The sequence below is a fragment of the Oncorhynchus clarkii genome, chromosome 8 (genome assembly GCF_045791955.1).
Source record: "Oncorhynchus clarkii lewisi isolate Uvic-CL-2024 chromosome 8, UVic_Ocla_1.0, whole genome shotgun sequence".
Classification (NCBI taxonomy): Eukaryota; Metazoa; Chordata; class Actinopteri; order Salmoniformes; family Salmonidae; genus Oncorhynchus; species Oncorhynchus clarkii.
The window spans coordinates 18,907,251-18,920,809 of record NC_092154.1 but is presented as its reverse complement, the minus strand read 5'-3'; the positions used below and the strand labels follow the sequence as shown (position 1 = coordinate 18,920,809).

The following is a 13,559-nucleotide window of genomic DNA, read 5'->3' as shown; positions in this document are numbered from 1 at the left end:
ACATCGAGAGACTGACATTTTTTCCTATTCCTCCTTGCAAAACAGCTCGAGCTCAGTGAGGTTGGATGGAGAGCATTTGTGAACAGCAGTTTTCAGTTCTTTCCACAGATTCTCGATTGGATTCAGGTCTGGACTTTGGCTTGGCCATTCTAACACCTGTATATGTTTATTTTTGAACCATTCCATTGTAGATTTTGCTTTATGTTTTGGATCATTGTCTTGTTGGAAGACAAATCTCCGTCTCAGTCTCAGGTCTTTTGCAGACTCCATCAGGTTTTCTTCCAGAATGGTCCTGTATTTGGCTCCATCCATCTTCCCATCAATTTTTACCATCTGCCACTAGACTTCAGTCACCCAAGTTAAAGACTGTTCCCTCTGCTACCGCACGGCAAGTGGTACCGGAGTGCCAAGTCCAGTTCCAAAAGGTTCTTTAACAGCTTTTACCCCAAGCCATAAGACTGGTGGACAATTAATCAAATGGCCTCCCGGACTATTTACATTGCTGCCCCACCCCTACCTTGTTTTCACACTGCTGCTACTCACTGTTTATTATCTATGCATAATCACTTTACCCCTACCTAAATATACAAATTACCTCAACTAACCTGTGCCTTCATACCTTCATTATTGTTATATCATTTTCTTGTTTAACTTTTTTTTAATTGTATTTTTTTTTACTTTAGTTTATTTAGTAAATATTTTCTTAACTCTATTTCTTGAACTGCGTTGTTGGTTAAAACCTCTTGAGTGTAGTGGGCAGTATTTTGAGGTTTGGATGAAAAACATACCCAAATGAAACTGCCTATTTCTCAGGCTCAGAATCTTGAATATGCATATAATTGTCAGATTAGGATAGAAAACACTCTAAAGTTTCCAAAACTGTCAAAATATTGTCTGTGAGTATAACAGAACTGATATTGCAGGCGAAAACCTGAGGAAAATCAAACCAGGAAGTGGCTTCTATTTTGAAAGCTCCATGATCCATAGCCTGCCTTCGCTCCATTTAAAGGGATCTCAACCCAATTCCTTTTCCTATGGCTTCCCCATGGTGTGGCCAGCCTTTAGACATAGTTTCAGGCTTTTATTTTTTTTAAATGGACGAAAAAGGTCACCTCGCGTCATTGTATGGCTGGGTGCCAGCAGCGTTTTGTATGCGCAACAGCTTGGTGCAGCCATTTTCTCTCTCTCTACTATTGAAAAAGCTACATTCCCGGTTGATATATTATCGATTATATATTGTAAAAACAACCTGAGGATTGATTATAAAAACCATTTGAAATTACGGATACTATTTGGAATTTTCGTCTGCGATGTCGTGACCGCTCGAGCCTGTGGATTTCTCAACATAATGCGCCAACCAAATGGAGGTATTTTGGATATAAAAATAATCTTTATGGAACAAAAGGAACATTTATTGTGTACCTCAGCTGTAGTGCAAACATCCGAAGATCATCAAAGGTAAGCGATTTAATTTATTGCTTTTCTGACTTTCGTGATCAGTCTACTTGGCTGCTAGCTGTTTGTAATATTTTGTCTACTGAGAGAGATGTGCTTACATAAACGCTTGGTATGCTTTCGCCGAAAAGCTTTTTTGAAATCTGACATGCCAGGTGGATTAGCAACAAGCTAAGCTGTGTTTTGCTATATTGCACTTGTGATTTCATGAAAATGAAATATTTTTAGTAATTTAATTTAAATTTGGCGCTTTGCAATTCAGTGGTGGTTGACGAAAATGATCCCGCTAACGGGATGGGTGCATCAAGAAGTTTAAGGGCTTGTAAGTAAGCATTTCACGGTAAGGTCTATATATACCTGTTGTATTCGGCGCATGTAACATAGAACATTTTATTTGATTTCTCTGAAACCAAAGTGGTGCATCAAGTTTGACACCAGCGGGTTCCTGAACAGCTTCTATCCCCAAGCCATAAGACTGAAAAATAGTCCATTTAGCCATTTTGTAAACTATCTGAGTTGAACCTTGTATTTTATTTTTTATTCCTACACACACAGTCACTTCATCATTCGCTCACACACACATGCATTTATACTGACTGTACGCACACCCACTCACATACAATCATAATATACGCCGCTGCTCTGTTTATCATATCTCCTGATGCCTAGTCACCTTACATACATACATACAGTAAAGTACATGCAGTATCTAACTCTATCACTCCAGTATTCCTGCACATTGTAAATACGGTATTGGAACTGGCCCTGTATATAACTTCTTACTTTGTCGTTTTCTTCTTATTTTCATTTCGTATGTGTTCCTGTTCTACCTTGTTATTTGTAGTATTACATTGTTATTGATTACTGCATTGTTGGGTTTAGAGCTGGCAAAAAAAGGCATTTTCCCTACTTGTGCAGGTGACATGAAAACTTTAGACTAACTCCACACTGCTTTTAATTTTGAAATTCCTGTTAAAAAAATGTGGATCCATCATTACTCATGAATTTCCCTACTAGCAGGTTTACTTCCCTCTGTCTGGTCAGAGAATCACTCCCTCATTAGCATGTGTGATGTGCTTTCAGGACCAGGGCATGAAGGCGCCCTCTGCTCCATCCGAACAGTGGGGATCCTACTTTGTGGACACACACAAGACTCCTGGAGGGGATGAGGAGAGCCAGAAACTCACCTGGTGCTGCCATAGCATCCACAAATACAGCACAATGGCCATCCCCAGTGTGGAGTCTATTGCAGGTACAGGGAGGAGAGGGCTATGGGGGCTCACTGACTCTTGTATTGCGTAATGGCCTACCTAAATACTGTTAGCGTCTTGTCTTGAGAGAGGCGTGCTTTGTTCGTTTGAAGAGGCATTTGACCCCAGATTTCCTCTACTACTCGTTCCTTATTCCTGTTGAGAAGTGTCCCTGGAAAATGTTCTGTTCCTTTTTGTGAAGGTTGGTTTTAGCAAAGCTTTGGGGGTTACTGTCTCAGCTAAGCAGGCCAAACTGGTTGATGTGACATATTATTCATACATTTATTTCAACCCTCCTTAGATCTCCCTCTGGACTACAAGTTCCCCAGGTTCTCTCCCAACAAACCCTGCACCACCGGCTACTACCCCAGACCCCCAGATTCCCTGCTGAAGAAATGCCAGAGTCAGTCATCTTAAAGAGTCCTTCTTCCCAGAGTCACCCCCCCTCAACCTCCTCAGCCTAATGGGGAGGAATGTGCCTCCATCTCACCTGTAGTTCCACACCTGAACCATGCCAATCATCCCTAGAGCACAGGAAATCACGCTCACATTGATAGAAACCATGGGAATGTAAAAGCACAGTATCGCTCTGTAAGTATCTTGGCTACATTTGAACGTTGTTCTGTACGTGGATTATTGTACGTGTGTGTGGAAAATGTGACTTGCCAATTGTGTAGGTATCTGTCAGCATACAGTGCTGATTTAAAGCACATTCATATTGTTTTATGTGAAGACCACTATTTTTTTTATGTAGATAGATAGGTATTGGTGTTCCAGTTGAACCCCCTATACTGTAAGTGCATCATTCAATGTAAGTTAATAACTCTTTAGAGTAGTAACAAACCTTTCAAACCCCACAAATAATGTCCTACATTTTGTTTTTGTGTGTCCTTACCTCAAATCTGATCTGAAATGCAACGTTGAACAGTCCCAGCAGTGTTTGTCTCCCGAGAGAAATTCAGAATAATCCATTATGCCTGGTATTAGTGTGTGTATAATACATAATAAACAGACATTTTGGTTTTGTTTCGATGTATGCATTTGAATAACAGTACATTTAGATGCCCTTAAAAGGTAAAGCATTTCCCCTGTATTGATTTTGTGTAAGGTGTGTAAGAGCATTGTTCTTGAAGAAATGGCACAATCTGTCCTTGGTGTTACCTTTCTGTGGGAAAAAATGTAATAATAAAGGAAAACTGTAATACTGGGTGGTTAATACTATGCTCTGTGTACTCTATGTATTATCTTGGTGCAGCAGTAAACTATAGTGCTGTTGGGGTGACTGTAAAAGTGTGGAATACTTAGGCTTCATAATGCAGTACCAATTTGAATATATGCTTTAACCGACTCCTGAATGGTTACATGTGTTGGTGGACTGCATATAGACTAGTTGTATTGTATTGATAAGAAACAAAGTCTGAATATGCTTTTAAGAGTATTTTGATAGTAAGTACTGCGTTTAGTTGATAAGAGAGGACAGGAGACTTTAATTGGGAAGCCAAAGTGGGTTATTATTTATGTTATAAATGTGTGTGTTGGCGTTAAACACAATGCAGCTTTAGTGATCCATTTACTTTTTTCATGTGATTTGCAAACTTTTATAAGCCCATTTGCCTTATGTTCAATTCATTAGTGCTCTTGTGTTCTAGAGAAGATACAGGGAAAGTGTTTAATGTACTGTCTATGAAATAAATAAAAAAATTCTACAATTTTGTTACACTGCCTTTTCTGGTACTTTGTGTGTTTTCTTGACAGTAAAAATAAAACATTTCTGAAAATGTGTCAGTCAGAGATCATGACCGAATTGGAATAGACTGTTTCAAACCTATTTGAAACTATTGGCTGCCTGCCTTCAATTCTATAAATCTGTTCTGCCTACCTGGTTGTTTGTGTGTACAATCATTACTTTCGGTCTCCCTCCCACGTCCCACTTCTCCAGGCACTTACCCATACTGCCCCTCATACAACAGAGTATATGACGTTCTCTCCAAAACAGCAATTTCTCCCCTTACGCAGAATGGTAACTTTTTTTCACCACTTGAAAGATTCAACCCATCGATGAATGTCGCGGGGATTCTATTATGAAGTGACTGGTAGGAGTATCAAATCTGGACTACAATTTTACAACAACTGGTTTTGACAGGTAGGCTTATCTTAATCAGTGTACCATTTTGTCTTTACACCAAGGCTTCACTGATCGGAAAATGTCAATTTCAGTGCGCAATCTGCGCGTTAGCCTATTTTGAGGTTATGTGATGTGGTACTAGTAGGTGTAACGTTTTTCCAATGTGGGAATAATAATTAAACTTTTAAGAAAAGTACTATTTATTTAAGTAGATGTACATATAAAAACGAAATAATGAACTCAATAGTTTTCTTAAATATGACACTGATGACAAAAGTCACATACAAGGATAGTACTCGATGACATTCGATAGCCTACCAAATGGAAATGTGTAGGGTGTTCTCAGAGGTGTGTGTATAGGTATTAAAATATATAATTATATGTCCTATGAAAACTACTAATATGAAAAAGCTGGGCCACTTTGGCAAAGGTGTCTTTTAATATGAGTATCAAGTTTGTTAAGACGCTGGCGGCCTGAAAGTGGCTATCCAAGGTAAGGAGGTGAGAGCAGCCAGGTAAAGAAAGAAATGTGGAGCAGTAAATGTTGCCATTGTAAATATAACCACGATTTTAGGGTTTGTTGTATTACTTTCTAGTGGTGGAGCAGTATAGAATACTTTCCAAAATACATTATTGGCACATTATTCTACAGTAATTACAACAAGTCAGTTCATCAAATTTCTGCCCTGCTAGAGCTGCCTCTGTCAACTGTAAGGGCTGTTATTGTGAGGTGGAAACCTCTAGGAGCACCAACGGCACAGCCACTAAGTGGTAGGCCACACAAGCTCACAGAACGAAATTGCTGAAGCGTGTAGCACATAAAAATCGTCTGCAACACTCACTACAGAGTCCCAAACTGCCTCTGGAAGTAACGTTAGCACAATAACTGTTTGTTGGGAGCTTCGTGAAAGAGAACGCTACCTGCTCAAATGCATAGTGCCAACTGTAAAGCTTGGCTGAAGAGGATTAATGGTCTGGGGCAGTTCTTCATGGTTTGTTGCTAGGCCCCTTAGTTCCAGCAAAGGGAAATCTTAACACTTAGAATGACATTCTAGACGATTCTGTGTTTTAAACTTTGTGGCAACAGTTAGGGGAAGGCCCTTTCCTATTTCATGACAATGCCCCGGTGCATAAAGTGAGGTCCATGCAGAAATGGTTTGTCGAGATCAGTGTGGAAGAACTTGACTGTCCTGCACAGAGCCCAGACCTTAACCCCATCGAACACCTTTGGGATAAATTGGAACCACTGCGAGCCAAACATCAGTCCCCGACCTACTGTAACTAATGCTCTTGTGGCTGAATGGAAGCATGTCCCCGCAGCAATGTTCCAACATCTAGTGGAAAGCGTTCCCAGAAGAGTGGAGGCTGTTATAGCAACAAAGGGGGGACCAACTCCATGTTGATGCCCATGATTTTGGAATGAGATATTCGATGAGCAAGTGTCCACATACTTTTGGTCATGTAGTTGAAGTTATTTTAAAAGAGATGGCTAACAACAGCATGCAAACTGCAATAAAAAGCACAGTTCCACTTACCTGATGATGATCATTTGAAACTTAACTTCTTGTTGAAAGTTATTGTTTAAAAGGGAGACGCTAACAAATTAGCAACAACATCCTCTTCGATAACACCTGCTGCAGCCACTGCAAACTAGCCTACAACAAAAGCTAGGTAGTTAAACCGTTGCTCGCTATTGCACAGGGACCTGTTGGCCTTCAGGAAGGCATAAGTTTCCAAGCATTTTTGTAAAAACGGTCCAACCCATTACAAGTCAATGTGATTGGTTGATTCCACTGTCACTCAAAAACGTTGCCCTAATACAATTGAATGTCAGATGCCTTCTATCAAGCTTCTGATGGCCTAGCCAATGGCTGATTTATCTCCCCAGAGACCACCATAGAAAAATCCTGATTGGATCTTTTTTCTCTCTTCAGTGTTATACTCCTTTCCTTTCTAACAAAAACTGAAGAGATTTAATCAGAACATCATTGAAAATAATATAACAATTATTTTTTGTATTATTTTATACATCCTTAGCCTTTCTCTGTCTAAAGAATCCATATGTTCTACTGGACATGTTGAACTCTTGACATGGTGACGATTTTACAAAATTACAGTCATGGCCTTGAATTGGACTCACATTTTTCTGGTCTTGGTCTTCACTCAATCTCTAACCTCTCGTCCCCCTCCCGGTCTTGGTCTTGACTCGGTCTTGCCACCCCCCCCCTCTGGTCTTGGTCTTGACTCAGACTCAGTTCGCTCCAGTCTTGGTCTTGAATTAGCCTCGCTTAAGGTGGTCTCGAACAGAACACTGCTAGGTAACACTAAATAGTGTAGCATAATACACAACAGACAACTCATGCCACTGAAACTGCCCAGAGTCTAGACTCTCTAGACAACCTTCAAATCATCACCAAATGGTTTTCTGTTAGACAAGTGCCAAGAGTAAGGTCCTGGAATGTACGTCCATGTTTCTGAGAAGAGAAGACTAGCACTACCATAGTGTCAAATTTATCTATGTCATCTTACTCATCGGTGAAGTCAAACCAGTAGAACTGATAAATAAGAATACCAATCAGGGACTCTAAGACTTTTAGAGTGTTGAGGACAACGTGTCTGACTATGTGGGTGTACATGGCTAGACCTGCCAGAGATACTGTCAATTCAAGAATGAACTAGGCCCCAGGAATCATAGCGATGAACACACAGATGTCATAGCACACTTTACACATTACTGCTACCTCTTCTCAAGAGACACATGGGGGAGGAGGGGGGGGGGGGGGGGGGGGGGTCTGTTATGATTAATCATAAAGATAAGAGTTGCATTTTTACAACAGAGAGCTCAGCTTTCCTTTCAATTGTGACAGTCTACAGCAAGTCCTATGGTTTTGTAGTGTTTAATAACCTTTCAGAACAGTAGAGGATAGCCAGAATTATCAGGAATACAGCTGTATCCAATTATTCAAGGAATGCACCCTTTGTATGAAAAAGCTGGGTAGTCGAGAGAGAGAATATGGCTGGCTAGCTTTCTCAAAGTATTTTCCTCTCCCCTTTCCTTTCCTCCTCAGCTGAGCTCTGTTGGAAATGCCACGGCGCCCTCTCTGATGTGAGGATGAGGTCCTACACCAGAGGGGCCCCCACAGCGTTCTTCATAAGTCTACTGTGGCCCCTGGTGTCCCCGGTGGTGGGGGTGGGAGAGGAGACGGACCCCACTGGAGGGATACCCTTCATGGGAGGGAACTACGATGGACACCCCATGCTGTTTTTCGGCCAGGGTGAGGTGGAGGAGTTGCAGGCGGCAGCGGCTGGGACTCACCGGGAGATGGCTGCAAGGATCCGCGAGGCGGGGGAGGCCATGCTGGAGCACCCTGAGGAATACCTGCCCCCCTGGAGCCCGGCCGAGTTCAGCGCCCGCTGGAACGAGGTGTATGGAAACAACCTGGGAGTGTTGTCTATGTTCTGTCTGCTCTACCCCCACAGGGCTGGGGCCCTTGACCTGGCCAAGGATTACATGGAGAGGATGGCAGCTCAGCCTAGTTGGTATATTTTCTATCTTGGTTTTTCCCATATTTTTGTGTACATCTTCTTATCCAAGATATTGCTGCAGAAAGCACATCTAAATGCAATCAATTGTCTGTGAACATCATCCCTACTTATAGGGACAAGAAATATGAGATACAATCTGTGGAAACAGTTTCTGAGTAGTTACTCAAATTCAACCCCTGTGGGAACAGTTACTGTGTACCGTAGATACTCAAATTCAACCCCTGAGTGAATTGCTTGCTTCGCAATTGCAGAAAACTGCAGCTTAATCAATGTATTTGTCCTCTGTACATCACCATGTGCCCACTGGGGATACATGAAAAATCCTACTCCCCTTCTTTATGGCCAGACCTGCAAGTAGAGATGCATTGTGGTCCGATGGGCCTGTGGTCCAGGAAATATGTTTAGCAGCTGTTCGAATTCACTGCTGAACATGCCCCTGTTGAAAGGAAATGAAATGTTCAGATGTTGAGCTGCCTGGCCTGGTGCAGTGGGATGGGAGGACTAGGGTTTCAGCCTCTACTGCTCTGGATTAGAGGTCAGAGGCTGAGATAGTCATTTGACTGGGGTTCTCTGAGTGGTTACATGGGAAATCTTATCTGCATTTCACATTGTTCACACCCAACCAAAAGGATGTGATAATGGCGGTCCCAGTCTACAGAATCAGAAGGGAATCGCTTAAAGTCTGAATTATGTTATATTTGAATCAAAAGTATATGATATTTATTTAACCGTACTAGGCTATCATGCAGACTTGTTCACATTATGTTGCACAAAAATCATAGGCTAAGAAGAGGGCACCTATGAGATAGCATGTTGTTTCTGTATTTACCCTTAACAGTACTGTACTTCAGATGACCCCCGAACTCCTGTGAGAGTTGTGATTGTGAAACTTCTGTGGCTTTAAGATTTTCACTAACAGTACAGTTTATAAAGTCCTTTATAACAAGCTTTCTCTGCACGTCGCAAGCCAAGGAATTCAGTGTTAAGGAGGGGTCTCTGACATATGAGGCAAGGCATTTTACTGTCGCAAACAATTTTGGAGTCATGGCGCCTGCGTTCTCAGAACGTCTTTGCTTTTAGCTTCATGGTCAGAGGGCTTCCCTTTTCCAGTTTCACCTTCTCCTTAGCTCTCATTCCTTTTTCAGAAAAAAGCATTACCTCAGCCTCATTGTTTAAATCCTCTACTTAGTCTTTAGCTGCTGTGTCTAGCCACCCCGTTCAGAGGGAGAGACAAGGTTTTCTTCTGGGTACTGACCAGAAGCATTAGTCCAAATTTGCCAATACTTCTAACAATATTTGTTCGTGGCACAAGTTAACAAATGAAAACCCACTGAGCACATTTTCCCAGTTTAACCACATACAATGTGAGCACTCTCCTCAGCCACACATTTACTATAGTTTCTGAATCTCACAGGGATCCTTAAAAGTGGCTCTGACAACTTGTCGAGGAGAACCATATTCCCGACCGGTAAACTCCAGCTTGTGGCGTACTCTGGTCCCTGGTTTGTTTTAAGGCACTCCATGTGTAAACACACAGAAGAGACGTCTTGTGTGCTTTGGCGTAATGTAATATACAGTACAGTACAGCAGTACTCATTCTAAATACTTTAACAGTGCATTAAACTTGGTTTGTGAACCAAAGACTGTCGTCAAAAAAAACAATTTTAACTAGTCAAAAAATCAAGTGCCCCTTTTATTCAAATTCATTTCTAGCCATGTAGAAGGCACATTCATTTAGCTTCTACACAGCTCGTTGACAGGTGGAAATAATGTATTAGTTACATAAAATTGAAAAAATGCTGCCAGAGGGTAGCTGCATATCTTTGATATGTGTGAATAAAATAAAATACAATTTTATTTGTCACATGCGCTGAATACAACAGGTGTTGACCTTACCGTGAAATGCTTACTTACAAGCCCTTAACCAACAATGCAGTTCAAGAAATAGAGTTAAGATAATATTTACTAATTAAAGTTTAAACAAATATAAAAAGTAACACAATAAAATAACTATAAAATAAAATAATACAGGGGGTACCGGTACTGAGGTAATGTGAGGGGGTACAGGTCAGTCGAGGTAATGGCAAGAGGTAGCATAGAGAACAGTGTATGACTTGGGTGACTGGAGTCTTTGACAATTTTTTGGGCCTTCCTGGGACTCCGCCTAGTAAATAGGTCCTGGATGGCTGTGATGTACTGGCCCATACACACTACCCTCTGTAGCGCCTTACAGTCAGATGCCGAGCAGTTGCCATACCAGGCGGTGATGCAACCTGTCAGGATGGTCTCGACGGTGCAGCTGTATAACTTTTTGAGGATCTGGGGACCCAAGCCAAATCTTTTCAGTCTACTGAGGGAGAATAGGCATTGTCGTGCCCTCTTCACAACTGTTTTGGTGTGTTTGGACCATGATAGTTTGTTGGTGATGTGGACACCAAGGAACTTGAATCTCTCGACCCGCTCCACTACAGCCCTGTTAATGGGGGCCTGTTTGGCTCTCCTTTTCCTGTAGTCCACGATCAGCTCCTTTGTCTTACTCATGTTGAGGGAGAGGTTGTTGTCCTGGTACCACACTGCCAGGTCTCTGACCTCCTCCCTATAGGCTGTCTCATCGTTGTCGGTGATCAGGATTGGCCACACAGTCGTTGGTGAACAGGGAATACAGGAGGGTAGCTCTGACAGGCCCCCGTGTTGAGGATCAGCGTGGCAAATGTGTTGTTCCCTACCCTTACCACCTAGGGGCGACCCGTCAGGAAGTCCAGGATCCAGTTGAAGAGGGAGGTGTTTAATCCCAGGGTCCTTAGCTTTGTGGGCACTATGGTGTTGAATGCTGAGCTGTAGTCAGTGAACAGCATTCTCACGTAGGTGTTCCTTTTGTCCAGGTGGGAAAGGTAGTGTGGAGTGCGATTGAGATTGCATCATCTGTGAATCTGTTGAGGCGGGATATGAATTGTAGTGGGTCTAGGGTTTCCGGGATGATGGTGTTGATGTGAGCCATGACCAGTCTTTTAAAGCAAAGAAGTGAGAGTTACAGGGCAGTAATCATTTAGGCAGGTTAACTATGGTGGTCTGTTTGAAACATGTAGGTATTACAGACTCGGAGAGGGAGAGGTTGAAAATGTTAGTTTAAGACACTTGTCAGTTGGTCCACGCATGCTCTGAGTACACGTCCTGGTAATATGTCTGGCCCCGCGGCCTTGTGAATGTTGACCTGTTTAAAGGTCTTGCTCACATCGGCTACGGAGAGAGTGATCACACAGTCGTCCAGAACAGCTGGTGCTCTCATGCATGCTTCAGTGTTGCGTGCCTCAAAGCGAGCACAAAAGGCCTTTAGCCCGTCTGGTGGGATTGACTCACTGGGCATCTCGCGGCTGGCCTTTGTAGTCCGTAATAGTTTGCAAGCCCTGCCACATCTGAGCTGGGATGAAAAAAATCCCATTTTAAAGTAAGGCAGCTTCTTTAATATTTGGCACGGAGTAAAGTTTATGGGTCCATGTGATGAGTGGAACGTATTTCTACCTACAGTATGTCTTTTATATGTTCTGAGAAGAATGATTGTCAAGATGGGGATGAACATGTAATCAAATCAAATCAAATGTATTTATATAGCCCTTCGTACATCAGCTGATATCTCAAAGTGCTGTACAGAAACCCAGCCTAAAACCCCAAACAGCAAGCAATGCAGGTGTAGGAGCACGGTGGCTAGGAAAAACTCCCTAGAAAGGCCAAAACCTAGGAAGAAACCTAGAGAGGAACCAGGCTATGTGGGGTGGCCAGTCCTCTTCTGGCTGTGCCAGGTGGAGATTATAACAGAACATGGCCAAGATGTTCAAATGTTCATAAATGACCAGCATGGCCGAATAATAATAAGGCAGAACAGTTGAAACTGGAGCAGCAGCACGGTCAGGTGGACTGAGGACAGCAAGGAGTCATCATGTCAGGTAGTCCTGGGGCATGGTCCTAGGGCTCAGGTCCTTCGAGAGAGAGAGAAAGAGAGAATTAGAGAGAGCATATGTGGGGTGGCCAGTCCTCTTCTGGCTGTGCCGGGTGGAGATTATAACAGAACATGGCATGCACTTTAATGGTAACTGCTCAAAATACAATTTCCTTATTGGATTTTTATTTTACTGCCACATTTTACTGTCATTTTTACTATAATTACACAGAGAGAGCTTTTTAAGACCTTTTTAACACCTCTTAGCAGGTGTTATATGACATTAACGCATGGGTAAGGACTCATTTGCCAATTTCACAATTAGTAGCTCTTAAAAAAACAATTCAGTCAGCATTCAAAATGTATGAGGTGCCAGCTACCTTTGAAATTGCACATAGTGCACTATATATCACTTTAAAAGGCAGTATATGTTGTTGGACTTTAAAGCATGTGTGAAGATGCTGTTTTGCATGTTTTTGGTAAAGAGAACTGAAAGCTATTTAGATCTTTGCCAAATCAGAAAATGGGCCTGAGAAAAATAAGTTAAAGTCTACACTTTCGATGACATTTAACTTACAAGAATATGTAGTTAACATTTTCTGTTTTTATTGTAGCTTATAGTACTGAGCGAATAGTTTGTTTTGAGGTCAGTTTGGTTTTGGTTCGATTAAAAAATAATCACGGTTTTCGATTTTGTGCACTATGCTTTATGTGAGTTGAATGCTGTAACAACAGATAATAAAACTTTTCATATGCCATGATGGTAGTGACTGCACATTACTGCTTATCACTTAACCATCCTTTATTCACACTTTAATCAAATATTTCAGTTGTTGTGTATATTACATTTTTTTCAGGCCTATTTGATGACTTTATTATTTAATTCCAAGTCATCATCTCTATAGAGCTGCTGTCTGACAAAGTCACTATTTTGGTAGTTTTTCAAAGTAAATAAGGCATACTTTTATGACTGCTGAATAATAAATATCAGTCTTAGCTTAGACAAGTAGGTGCACAATGGATTATAGGGACAAGAAATTCCCCGTTAGTTAATTAATATGTTTTCTACACTAAACTTTGTAGAATATTGGCATTTTGGAAAGCCTCCTACATTGCTCAGTTCGAGCTTGATCTGATTTATCTCCTGAGAAACTGCTCATTGCGCTCACAGAAAAAAAAATGAACGAAATAGAAATTCAAATAATTGAACAGATGTCGTTCAATTAGTTGTTTTAAAAAAAGAGAAAGC

The 13,559-nt window shown here is 41.6% G+C and overlaps 2 protein-coding genes across 3 annotated transcripts in view; both read left to right on the top strand.

Annotated features, from left to right (window-relative positions):
- The window catches only part of LOC139415063 (5'-nucleotidase domain-containing protein 1-like), an 83,227-nt gene extending 78,655 nt beyond the window's left edge, over positions 1-4,572 (top strand). Inside the window, exons 11-12 of the mRNA XM_071162827.1 lie at positions 2,539-2,707; positions 3,007-4,572. Coding sequence (XP_071018928.1) covers positions 2,539-2,707; positions 3,007-3,122 — 285 coding nt within the window. The 3' untranslated portion in view covers positions 3,123-4,572. The remainder of the gene's footprint in view (positions 1-2,538; positions 2,708-3,006) is intronic.
- A 148-nt stretch (positions 4,573-4,720) lies between these two features.
- LOC139415061 (dermatan-sulfate epimerase-like) overlaps positions 4,721-13,559 on the top strand; it is a 30,285-nt gene continuing 21,446 nt past the window's right edge. Inside the window, exons 1-2 of one of the 2 annotated variants that reach the window (XM_071162823.1) lie at positions 4,721-4,848; positions 7,899-8,370. In XM_071162823.1, the coding sequence (XP_071018924.1) occupies positions 7,943-8,370 (428 nt within the window). In that variant the 5' untranslated portion in view covers positions 4,721-4,848; positions 7,899-7,942. Of the gene's footprint in view, positions 4,849-7,857; positions 8,371-13,559 lie in introns of those variants that run through there. The other variant, XM_071162824.1, reaches the window with a different exon arrangement.